General features: G+C 31.5%; 1 protein-coding gene across 1 annotated transcript in view; it reads right to left on the bottom strand.

Moving 5' to 3' along the window:
- LOC139516998 (inositol-tetrakisphosphate 1-kinase-like) overlaps window positions 1–12490 on the bottom strand; it is a 32701-nt gene that overhangs the window by 5522 nt on the left and 14689 nt on the right. The window contains exons 4-9 of the mRNA XM_071307528.1: window positions 12368–12485; window positions 11652–11750; window positions 4787–4830; window positions 4280–4439; window positions 1419–1486; window positions 92–260 (exon numbers count right to left, since the gene is read on the bottom strand). Of these exons, the coding sequence (XP_071163629.1) occupies window positions 92–260; window positions 1419–1486; window positions 4280–4439; window positions 4787–4830; window positions 11652–11750; window positions 12368–12485 (658 nt within the window). The remainder of the gene's footprint in view (window positions 1–91; window positions 261–1418; window positions 1487–4279; window positions 4440–4786; window positions 4831–11651; window positions 11751–12367; window positions 12486–12490) is intronic.

The raw sequence follows: 12490 nt of genomic DNA, 5'->3' as shown, positions 1-12490 counted from the left end.
AGAAGGCAGTTTCAAAGTGATACCAAAAGCTCCCCTGGCACACTGGGCTAGGATAGCAAAAAAATCTTGAAATAAAAATGTATCTACTGACCTGGAAATGCATTTATATCTATCACAGCATATCTTCCAGTATCACAATCAACTATAACATCGATTCCAAATAAATCCATTTTAAGCTGTCTCTGTATTATAAGACCTGTTTCTCTTAATCTTTCATAGTCAGGAGTGAATGGAATTTTACTGACATCTTCTTGGTCCAACTGAAAGATATTATGTCACAATAAGAGAAATGCTATGATGGTTTCATCACAAACATATTGTTTATTAAAACATCCAATTTAAAACTGTAGTTTATTTTGTAACTCTTTTAATAAAATTGCAAAATTTGTCACAAACTGTTTAAGGGGATAAAATTTAAATTCAACATGAAATTTTATAGTTATGTTTTACATGTACACAACAAAATAGCAATCCCTGCTTGAAGTTCCTGTTCAAACATCTTTTGACTTCTGGGTACCAGTTGTCTCTTATATGAAATTAAATGTGTGGCTGATTTTTATCACTAGTGTCACAACTATGCAGTTTTCATAGGACTAAACTGAGACAAGAGTTGAACTTGTAAAGACCATCAAAGCTTGAAACTGAATTAATTAGGAAAGGAATAAAAAATATGGGGGAGAGGGATATCAGTGATTTTATCTCTTTCTTATTTGATATAAAAATGAAACAGCATAATCAGATAAGTCCTGTCCTTCTCATCATAAATTTTCAACAATCCTTTATGAAATCTATAGAATAGAGTGTTATGGTAAAAAATACTTTTATTTGTTGTTCTTCAACTGTGGTCCTTTCATAAATTAAATTTCAAAACATAACATGAGACACAATCATAATAAAGAAAGTTTGCTTTGTTTTCTTGTTTTAGATGTTTCAATCAGTGCAGGGCTTGGTGGCAGAGTTGTCTTAGCATTCCATCTGCTGCTATTGTGAGTTTGAATCCTACACATCACCAGTGTGTTAAAAACCAATTTTTCTTGACCAGAATTGTTAGTTTTACTACTGAAGACGTTCTTGCTTCCTCAACCTTTAAAACTGATTCCAATAGCACTGACGGTGATGTTAAACACCTCAATTTATTATATAAGAAAACTAGTGTATAATATATAGAAAATAATCATGTTCAGTATTTGTTTCAATGATTTGTTTCAATGATAAATTCCATGAAAAAATGTAAATGAACAAAAAAAAAACATTTTTTCGATCGCTATATCTAAATACTGCCCATGATTGATACCCTTCAGTTCGGTGTTGACCTTTAGATTTCGTTTTTGATATGATTGTGTAGTTTAATTGCTGTCTTCATAATATTAACCAATATCTTATCTTATTAATAGTTAAAACTTTCTTCTCATTCTTACTTCAGTCAAAAAACTGGAACTGTTTGGCTTTGACACATCGTTACTATCGAAGTGAATTGTAGCTTGGCCTAAAAATAAATAAATACTACATTAAAAAGGTATAAACAAATCCTATTAATCCAAAATTCAAATACATAACGATTATAGAAAAGTAAACTTATTTTTACAGTTTAAGAGTGTGGTGCTTAACCAAATTCTTATTACAAAAATTCATAACAGCTTTCAATTCAGTCAATAGATTTTAAGAAATTCACCTTAAAATTCAGACCAAATTGCCTTTTCCGGCAACTAGTGCCCTTTTTTTATGTCCTTAAAAGAAGTATTTTTAAATAATAATTGTACTCTATTTGTTCCTTAAAATAATCAAAATACTATTTCCAACACGACCTCTGCTGGCAGCCTTTTTTGAAAATCTGATCCACACAAAAGTTCCAACATTTGTAAAAGACCTTCATCTTTAAAGCTTGGTTTAAATCACTTCACCCATTCTTGAGAAAGAGGTTTAATATTTCGACCAATATAAACTTTTTATAAATGCTGACAACAATGACAGAAATGTAATGCCAAATAGCTTACAGGGCCAGATGAGATATCGTAAATTGGGAAATTTTGGTTATTTTGGTGTCGGGATATTTTGGCAGTTTTCTCTCTAAAGGCATGTGTTTTATTTTGGTGTGTGTAATTTTGGTGCTTTCTCCAATTAATATGTTTAATTTTGAACAAACAGTAGTGAGCAAGCTCATTCATTTTTGCTTTTGTTTGCCCGTTAATTGACTTTCTCAGACTAGAAACACGACAAAGTAAACTTAATGAAGGAATCGTATATGGATTCAATTGCAAATAATTCTGTATATCGGGCAGGGTTTCCGCTGGCGGTCGCCATTTTCGCAATTTGCGAAAAAATTATAATTGTGGCGATAAAAATTCGTCATTTGCGAAAGAATTTGGCGAAAGAAATATATATATAACGATTTGTTTTCCTCCATCTTGTTTATTTACTTTTTTTCCAGTTTCTCGGACTTTACCCGATCAGACAATACTCGGAATTCACCTTGACCTCATTAAGATTTGGACAGAAAATCAATAATCAGCTGATTGCATTTTATAGCTACCGACAACAAAGGACTAATTAATAAAGGTGTTGCTTGAATTGTTTGAAAAAATGATATGGTTAAATGGCTTCCGCTAAATGTCACATACAGAATTTATTTACCACTTTGCGACGCACGTGTTTAAGGAAACTTTGACGTCTCCTCTCCTTTTAAAGATAGTTTAGAAAAGCTGTTGTTGTGACGAAAAATGTTCAAAAGCAAGATATATCTCTGATTTAAAACTTTAATATCCTTTGACTTTAATATACTAGGTAATTGATTAGGGAGACTACTTTAAAGTCGTTTGAGTGACACACGTGTTTCAAGCATAGTTTTACGTCTCAACTTTTTCATTTACGATGGTCAAGAAAAAGAAAACGGTCATTATGAAGAAATCTATCAAAAAGGTTGAGAACCCCTCGAATGAAAGTAACCCTTCAATGTTATGACTACACATGAAATGAGGGATCAATTTCATGTGATAAAAGCTTTTGTTTTGTTGTAAAAACCAGAGGCGGATTTAGAGGGGAGGCCCAGGGGGCCCGGGCCCCCCTTTTTGGGAAAAAAATTGGTTGCTTATATAGGGAATCACTGAAGCGTGACTGGAGCGGGCCCCCTCTTAGCGCAGTCAGTGGGCCCCCACTTATGAAAATTTCTACATCCGCCAGTGAAAACCACTTCTTAGTACAAAAGGGCACATCAGTAATTTTCTTTTAAAGAAACTTTCCCTACGAACTATACTGGGATTATATGATCAAAACATGTCCATTAATTTTGTTATATTTCAGGACTTGTATCTTCTTTATTTATAAAAGTATAGTGGCCCCCTCATTTAGAAAAGTTGTTTAAAATACAATGAAGATTTTTCCCTTTTAAGTTAAACAAATTCTGTTGTTTTAAAGTTAATGTTTAGTGTTTATTCATTAAAATGTAGACTCTAAAATAAGTGTGAGAGAATAATAATAGACACAATGGGGCAAAATCATCTTATTTTAGGGAGGGAGGGGGGGGGTAGAAAAAAAGTAAAATTTTAAACGAAAAATATATTTATGCTACTTGGCGAAAAATTAATAAAGTGGCAAAAAATATATTGTTTTGCCGAAAGAGGTGGCGAAAGAAATAATTGACCCAGGGGAAACCTTGATATCGGGTTTCAAAGCTGAAAGAAAATATGAAATAAAATGTTAAACATTAAAATCACTTTTTAATCCATATGCCTCTGGCAGTACTCGTTAGTTTTAAAATCGAAGATAAAGGATTACCAATAACTGCATCTAATCAGCAATAGCCTGGCATATTAATGCAAATGTGAATAAAAACTCATGTTGTGTTTTCTTAACAATTTCCCAAAATTGACAATAAAGTATCAATTATACATGTTATATAGTGTTGTTGTCAAATTATAACAGGTATTTATTTGCAGATTTGGCAATGTATAGAATTGTACGAAATATACGGAAGATAAAATAACATAAAATATTTTCCCCAACAATTAACATTTGGTACACGATTTTGGAGTTTCCATTTTTATTGTTTGTTTTATGTTCGTGTGTTTAATTTTGGCACTTTCATTGGAGGCACCAAATTAACCAAAATAAAACTACAACCAAAATAACCCAATTTACGGTAAACCATACAATGTTTGGATAGATAGCAACAATTGGTTGGTGTCAGGATGAAAAAGTCTGGCATGTATGTATTATCAATTTACAGCCCCATTATAAATAGTTGTAAAAAAGAGTGAACATTTAACCTTAACAAAAACCTTACCCCTTGGTAATAAATTTTTGATTGATGGTCTTTCAACTATAAACTGCTGATCACCAATGATGAAAACTTTATACAGAACTGCACTGTGGTTAATGAAAGACTGGGCAACACATGGAGGCTGAATATCAGTTAAACCATAGTCATCAAATATAATTGACATCTGAAAGAAAACAGTATGTTAAAAAGTTTTATTTCAATCAATTATAGAATAACTTATTTGTGAAAGGAGAAGTTGTAAACATCGATCTACAACAATCTATTCCATTAAGCAACTATTTCCTTATATTATAAAAACTTATACCTGTGAACATCATCTGTAATAAATCTTAAAAGACATATCAAGTATTGGTAAGACTGTAATAACATAATGCGCCAGAAATTTTATTTGGACTAGTAAGTTTTGCAGACCAATAAGAAAAATGTGGAATATTGGTCTTTGGATGAGTTGTTAAATTTTTTTGGTGCGGACTGGTTAAAAAAGGCATATAGAATAATATAGTACTATACCTGATGTGATTCTTTCTTCCCATGAGCAACTATAGGTTTGCATACTGAAAAAAAGATAAATGAGTCATAAACCATTATGATTTCATCTGGGGCGTAGCTCCATATACGCTGTCACGCCATGGCGTGCACATCGCAGGGTCTAAAAAAATAATTTACGCAGAAAAATAAAATAAAAATACAAACGACTAAAAAATATTAAAATTAACTTAACCAATCAAAGTAGAACACGATACAGTATAACTATTTTAATAACGTCACAATACTATTTCCGTCTGTAAAATCAACCCTGACCGAAATCGTTTTTAATTTATTTGCTATAATTTTCTTCTGGTACTCGACGTAAAAAGCAGCGTATAAAACATGAACAGTTCAAAGCGTGACAACCCTAAAGGGCAAACGTTAAAAATTTTTTTCTCACAAAAACGCCTACCAATAGTGATAGTCATACAGAAACATAACCAGCAACAAATCAGGACAATTTAGACCCCTGAAACGTCAAAAATTGACGATGAAAAAAATTGATTGAACTTAGCTGCCACATCAGTGTCATGTCTAAGCCAGTACAAAAAAATCTGGGACCATCTTATCCAGATATTTCTTTGTTGAAAGATTCGATATCCTTAGGAAAAGATATAAAGTTACAACTTTTGACCGACAAATGGAAAGATGTCCACACCTTCAAATTTCCAACAAGGTATATTAACTCCATTTCAATTTTAAAAATATATGATGCGCGTCGTTGAACTAACAGGGCTGCAGGGGTTGTAAACCCACGTTTTTGTTTAGAAAAGGGTTGTAAATTTCGTACATTATTTTGAAAAAAAAATGACCAATTGACTTTTGTTCCATTTTTATCTCTTAACTTTGGATCTGACCCTGAACAATTTAATGAATTACAGTAAACATTTTAAATGAGTTTGACTGTCCCTTTGGTATCTTTCGCCCCTCTTTTATATGTAAATTACGATAACAATAAATACAAATCTGAATTCCCTCTTTAAACTATTGTTTTGAAAGGCTACTTCATATTGTTCTGTTTTGACACCTTCCTGTGGAAATATTAAGGCGTCAATGCATTAAATATAAAATAAAATAGCCTTTCAAGACTTCATCAAGTTCCGCAGTACTAGTCCGTAACTGAAATGTTGCGTTCCGAGCAAAATGATGATAATGTTTGGAACGAGCTATACCAAACCACTCTAGATATAGCAGAGCTTTTTGCTATAAATGAAAATGTTCCGACAAACATCGAGTGCTAACCATCCAGCCGAAACCCCTAAGGATTACTGGCGAATTTCTCTCTACTATCCGTTTCTGGGTCATATGATCACGGAACTTGATTATCGACTTCTGAATTTAGAAAACCGTTTTCATGCACAATATCTTCTACTGTGGTCGAACAAATAACTAATGACCAATTGACCAATACTGTGTGTTCTCCTAACAATGCCCTTTGTTAGTGCTACAGCTGAAAGGTCGTTTAGCGTACTGAAATGTTTGAAAACGAACATCCGTTTCACAATGAGAAATGACAGATTATCGACTCTGGGACTGTGATTTTGAGGTCAATTTAGACAAGGCCATGGATGTTTTTGTTGCAGCTAAAAATACCAAGGGCAGATTTTTGAAAAAATATTCAGGATGTTTCTCAATAAAAAATGATCAAATACAGTCTTAACAATTTGCTAATCAAACCAATTTTAGGCCCTCGGAACGCACCATTTTGCGTCTAGCCAAACCCCCCCCTGGTTGGCGTGCATTTCAAAGGGACCCAGCTACGCCCCAGTTCATTTAAAGTTTCATTAGGCAACCATTGATCTTTTCTTGAAGGGGAGATATATTTTGTTTATTTGATAAATTGTTGAATAAAAAAACTGGTTTCTATTGAAAATCATGAAAATAAGAAATAACAAGAAAAATGTTTTTTTCAAATTTTTGATCCTACATCATGTACATGTTAAGAAAAATGTTTTTTCAGTCTGTTAAAAAAAATATTTCTAGTTTGTAGACAAAACCCATTTACCCCTACATAGCTGCAGTAGACAAATAGTTGGTGCCTTATTTGGTATTGAATGAAAAAAAAAAAAAGAACTGTACATACCAATAGGATTTACATACTGATTAATCATCTTTGTATGCAAAATACTAATTATACAACAATTATAAGCTGTCTGAATGTCAAACATTTCAGTTCAGAGTAACCTAGAATTCTAGAATCCTAGATCAATATATTCATGAAAAGCTTTTGTGGCTCACATGGATGTATGTGCATTTTCAAAATCGAAGACTAGAATATAGTTCAATATATATTTAGAATTTTTCATGCTACATTGTTGTAGACTGTATGTCATGTATGTTGAGTTTTTTGTTGACCTCTAGTTTCCTAAAAAAAAATATTTATTTGTTAAAATGTACTGTAAATTCAGAAATTATTGTGTCCAATATTTTTTTGCGATTTTGTCATTTAAGACTAAAATGTGATTTTAATTTTTGCGATATCCAGAAAAATCCTGTTTGATTCATTTACAAAAAATCTAAATGCGAGTTTCAATTATTGCGATTATAACCCTGTCACATTTTTGGCAATTATAAAAACATAGCAATAATTTCTGAATTTACAATGAGTAAGTTGGGTGGGGACTGTTTCCATCTAAGCTTCTTTTTATTTTATAATATAACAGGGTTCCATACTTTTTAATATTAAATCAAATTCATATGTGAACTTTATAGAATTACTCAAACAAAATGAAATAAATAGTATACATCTATGCATAACAAATATTTGTTAAGTTTTATAGATTATCAAAGAGATTTTCAAAAGTGCACTTGAAAATAACCTATAAAGCTTGTCACTTTTACATTCTGAGGTTAACATGTCATTTCTGCATTTAAAACCCCCTAAAATTATTGATTCACCAATTGATTTATAATCGGGACAGAATTTAAATGGCAAACAAGTATAAATGAATACATTTTGAATATTTACTTATTGGTTTGAAACATTTATAGTCATAATCCCTAAACAGATAACATTTTGTAGTTCACCCACACTGAAATTTTATACTTTTGTCCTGAATAAATTACCGGGTAAGTAAAAAAATGGTCTAAATACACAGTATGCATGGAATGAAACTATATTTTTTCTGCATAAACAAATTATTCACGTAACTCTGTTCTATTTACTGTGCATAATCAGACAGCTTTGTTCTTTCACAATACTAATTGCCAATTTTTTTACCCAATTGCAGTTTAAATTCCCCTAAACAAACTGATCAACTGGTAAAACCTTTAACCTCATGGCTTCATTAAAGTTGTTAGTATGAAACAAGTTCCGTGTAACTAAGTAACGCTCTAGTTATTCAATGTCTGTGTCATGAATATTCACCTACTATGATATTTAAGCACTGATTTAAAAAGGTTTGACTTGAATATGAAAAATTTCTATACAATGACATTTTATAAATAGTAGTCCTAAACATTGTTGATCAATAATTCATTGCTTCATTTTTCTATATTATAGAAGGTTAATATTTCATTCAAAAAATAAAACCAACAATTTATGGGAAAAAAATTAAGTAAAAAGAAATAAATGGAGAATGTGTTCATGGGACACAGATGATGCCTTGCTTGCATATAAGGTAATAAAGGTGCAGAATTGAGAACGGGAAAGTGATGACACAAGAATTCAAACTTGAGCTGTGTTTTGTGGTAATAAGTATTGCGTATAAGTTCAATAACATTTGGTTGAGGCAAACTAAAGTTCGAGAACAGACACTAATTTTGAACAGATAGACAAAGGTAACACTTAATTTGTAATTTTTTATTACAACTAAAATTTAAATAGTTACATCTTAATGTACTCTTATAAAAATCATGAATATCACATTTCATATTTTAAACCTGAATGCTAACATAAATCTATATTGACTAAAACTAAATCATAATCATTGAACCATGATACTGAAGTCATTTCTGACATTTAATGAAGTTATGTTGATCCTACATCTCCTTCACACCAAACTATCAAAATGATTAATGTTAAACTTAAATTTCAAATCATAAATTTTAGAGCCACAATAGAGAAGGTACAATTAAGGGGTCAAATTTATCCCTTAAATCAAATGTTTTCAAATTTCCTCAATTTGCAGAATTAGAAAGGACATGTTTTTAATTTGGGATATGCATGTGCAATTTCAATTTCGGCCTTTTTCTGGCAAAAATTCTTGTTTGCCATGGTCAAATAGTGTCTATACGCCTAAGCTACCATTTACAATTGCTGAAAGCTTTTTTTTTAAGTTAATTTCATTTTTAGGTCGAAGAAGATTTTGAACATAAATTTGAAAAGGGTCATATCTAACAGTACTCAGTGATTTATCAAGTTTACTTAAGAAATCTCAAACAACCTCAATAAATCTTAATATTAACCTCAAACTTCAACCAAAACTTAAATTTATGGTCATTCAACTATTTGAAGTGAGACAACCATTTAGCTCTGTCTATTGTCTATAAAGAAAATATTGTTTTTAGATATTAGAAAGTTATTTGCCTATAAAGAAAATATTGTTTTTAGATGTTAGAAAGTTATTTTTTAACAATTAAATTTAATAAATAGTTGACACAGCATAGGTTTCTGACACAGAATGAATGTGGTCTAATGAACTTAAAATATTTGTTTTGCCTTTGAGCAATTCACTATGCTGTTGAATATTAATCCTCTCAAAAAACTGTTTGATGAAATTTTCTTTTTATTTATGAAATCTGAAATGAGAAAAATTTAACCCCCTCCCCCCTCCCATTTTTTTTTCATATCCCCCTTTCCCTTTTTCCAAAACTGATCTCAATTCAAATTTCTAATTGAGTTTGCAACAATTCCCTTTTTCCAAAACTGATCTCAATTCAAATTTCTAATTGAGTTTGCAACAATAACTACTCATTTAAATACATCATAAAATATTAAAATGTAAAATAAAGTGCTTGTTATCACTGAATGGTAAAGATTGTTTAAATTCATCAGTTGGTAGTAAAAGTGAATATACATTGTTTATTCCATATTGGTATTATTTTAGTAGGTTTCTCTATATGAATTGGATTTTGAATAAAAAAGCATATTCACCTGAGAAAGTGTTATTCACCGCGCCAAACGTCACACGCTTTTACATGCAACGTTATGGTCAAATGTTTAATGTAAAAAAAATATTGGTATATGTTTGTCATTAGATACATTTTCTTCTCTTGGACTATGGAATAAAACAATTACTGTCTTTAGTTTCGGCCTCAGTGAATATCATTTTTTCAAAAGTCAATAAAACCGCATATTTACCTCATCAAAAGACAGTAATTGTATAACATTGTATAAAACAATGATTTAAGTTGATTCAACTACTATTCTGGACAAAGAAAGATAACTCCAATTGAAAATTTCTTGCTATTGCACAATATTAGGACAACTTGAAAACCGGGCCAATCAAAAATCTAAGTACATTTTTAGATTCAGCATATCAAAGAACCCCAAGGATTCAATTTTTGTTAATATCAAACTAAGTTTAATTTTGGACCCTTTGGACCTTAATGTAGATCAATTTGAAAATAGGACCAAAAATTAAGAATCTACATACACAGTTAGATTCGGCTTATCAAAGAACCCCAATTATTCAATTTTTGATGAAATCAAACAAAGTTCAATTTTGGACCCTTTGGGCCCCTTATTCCTAAACTGTTGGGACCAAAACTCTTAAAATCAAACCCAACCTTCCTTTTATGGTCATAAACCTTGTGTTTAAATTTCATAGATTTCTATTTACTTATACTAAAGTTATGGTGCGAAAACCAAGAATAATGCTTATTTGGGCCCTTTTTTGGCCCCTAATTCCTAAACTGTTGGAACCAAAACTCCCAAAATCCAACCCAACCTTCCTTTAGTGGTCATAAACCTTGTGTCAAAATTTCATAGATTTCTATTTACTTAAACTAAAGTTATAGTGCCAAAACCAAGAAAATGCTTATTTGGGCCCTTTTTGGCCCCTAATTCCTAAAATGTTGGGACCAAAACTCCCAAAATCAATCCCAACCTTCCTTTTGTGGTCATAAATTTTGTGTTAAAATTTCTATTCACTTTTACTAAAGTTAGAGTCTTATAAAAAGCAGCAGTTAGGCCATACTAGAATGTCAATTTCCTGTATATGTCATGATTGTCAGAAAAAAACAACTTTCAATTACCATAATGTGAACTACATAGGAATATTACTGGTCATCACTGTTTAATATCCAGCAGAAAATATTTGTTGTATAGCCATGGCCATAACCTTTCATTGAGATATCAATATATATACTGCTTTCTACTAGACGGACATTCTAAGTCAAACCTATGAGCGTTAGCACACAAAGATTTCGCAAGTTGACATTTCAACATATTCACCCACATTGTTCTAACCAGGAGCCAAAACTGCAAAATCCTGATCTAATGAGTGCTTGGTACAGTAGACAAAAGTCTTATGTTTGACCAAGACAGGGATCTTTTCAATGACATCACTCAAGGTCAGCCTGCTATACCAAAAGGCAATGGATGCAGTAGAATTCATTTCTATTCTTGTTTTATTTTAATAAAATGCATAATATACGTGAAAATATCCTCTGGGCATGTATATAGGGCTCAAAAATAATTTGTTGATCATTATTTCGGAACAAAACAATTGTACAGACACAAAAGTAGATATAATGATGAATTGTGCATAGGATATGCATGGCAGTCTTTTAAATGTTGGCTAATTTGCAAACACAATTCAGCTTGAGACAGAACACTAAATGACCATGAAACCAGTACAGCCTATTTAAAAAAGACCAAAAGATAACCATACTACAGACTTACCAAAAGGATAGGTAACATTGGCTTCCCTTAACTTGTGTATGTTGCTCTGTGTATCAGCTGTAGTCAAATTTACAAAGGAAGGGGTAAAAACAGGAGAATCTGTAACAAAAACATACTCATTAATATCATGGAAAGGGTTAATTTACAATAGGGAAAGGATCATGTATGACTATCTACTATTACAGTAAAATGTATTGGTAAACCATTTGTTAATCTAATAAACATGCAAAATAAATATTTGGAACTATTCAGAGACCTGCAATTCATGCAAGTATTGGAAATAACTTAATTATCATTGGTTTATATCACACTTAATATGGGTTACATTCAATATCATAGAAGCTAGTATAGCTGCCATATCTTGGATATCAATATTGAACGATATGCCACGTAGCTAGCCTATTTAAATGATGTCATGAGTAATGACACCATCTTGGATATTCTAGATAGCATAGATTTTTTTAGGCTACCTAGATTTATTTTGTGGCTAGGCTAGCGTAATGTTCAGTAGTTAAAATCTATGTAGCCCTTAGTAGCTGCTACGATATTGAACGAAACCCTGAAATCATACTTTTATTCACTGTACCACATCACTTAATACACCTTTCCTACCATATATCTATCAATACACCTACACCCCAAACTTCCATCTCCATATACTACATCCTTCCAAACACTAACACTACATCCTACCACATCATATGCATGTTACTTACCAGAATCTAATAAATGGCACTGTAGTAACAACTGATACTGGTAATTTCTATCTAATAAGTGATTTATATGCTCAAACTTATCTACTATTATACAACCAGGATTCTTCTCAATGTAATCCTGTA

This window comes from Mytilus edulis, chromosome 3, assembly GCF_963676685.1.
Source record: "Mytilus edulis chromosome 3, xbMytEdul2.2, whole genome shotgun sequence".
Taxonomy (NCBI): Eukaryota; Metazoa; Mollusca; class Bivalvia; order Mytilida; family Mytilidae; genus Mytilus; species Mytilus edulis.
This window is presented reverse-complemented; position numbering and strand designations above follow the sequence as displayed.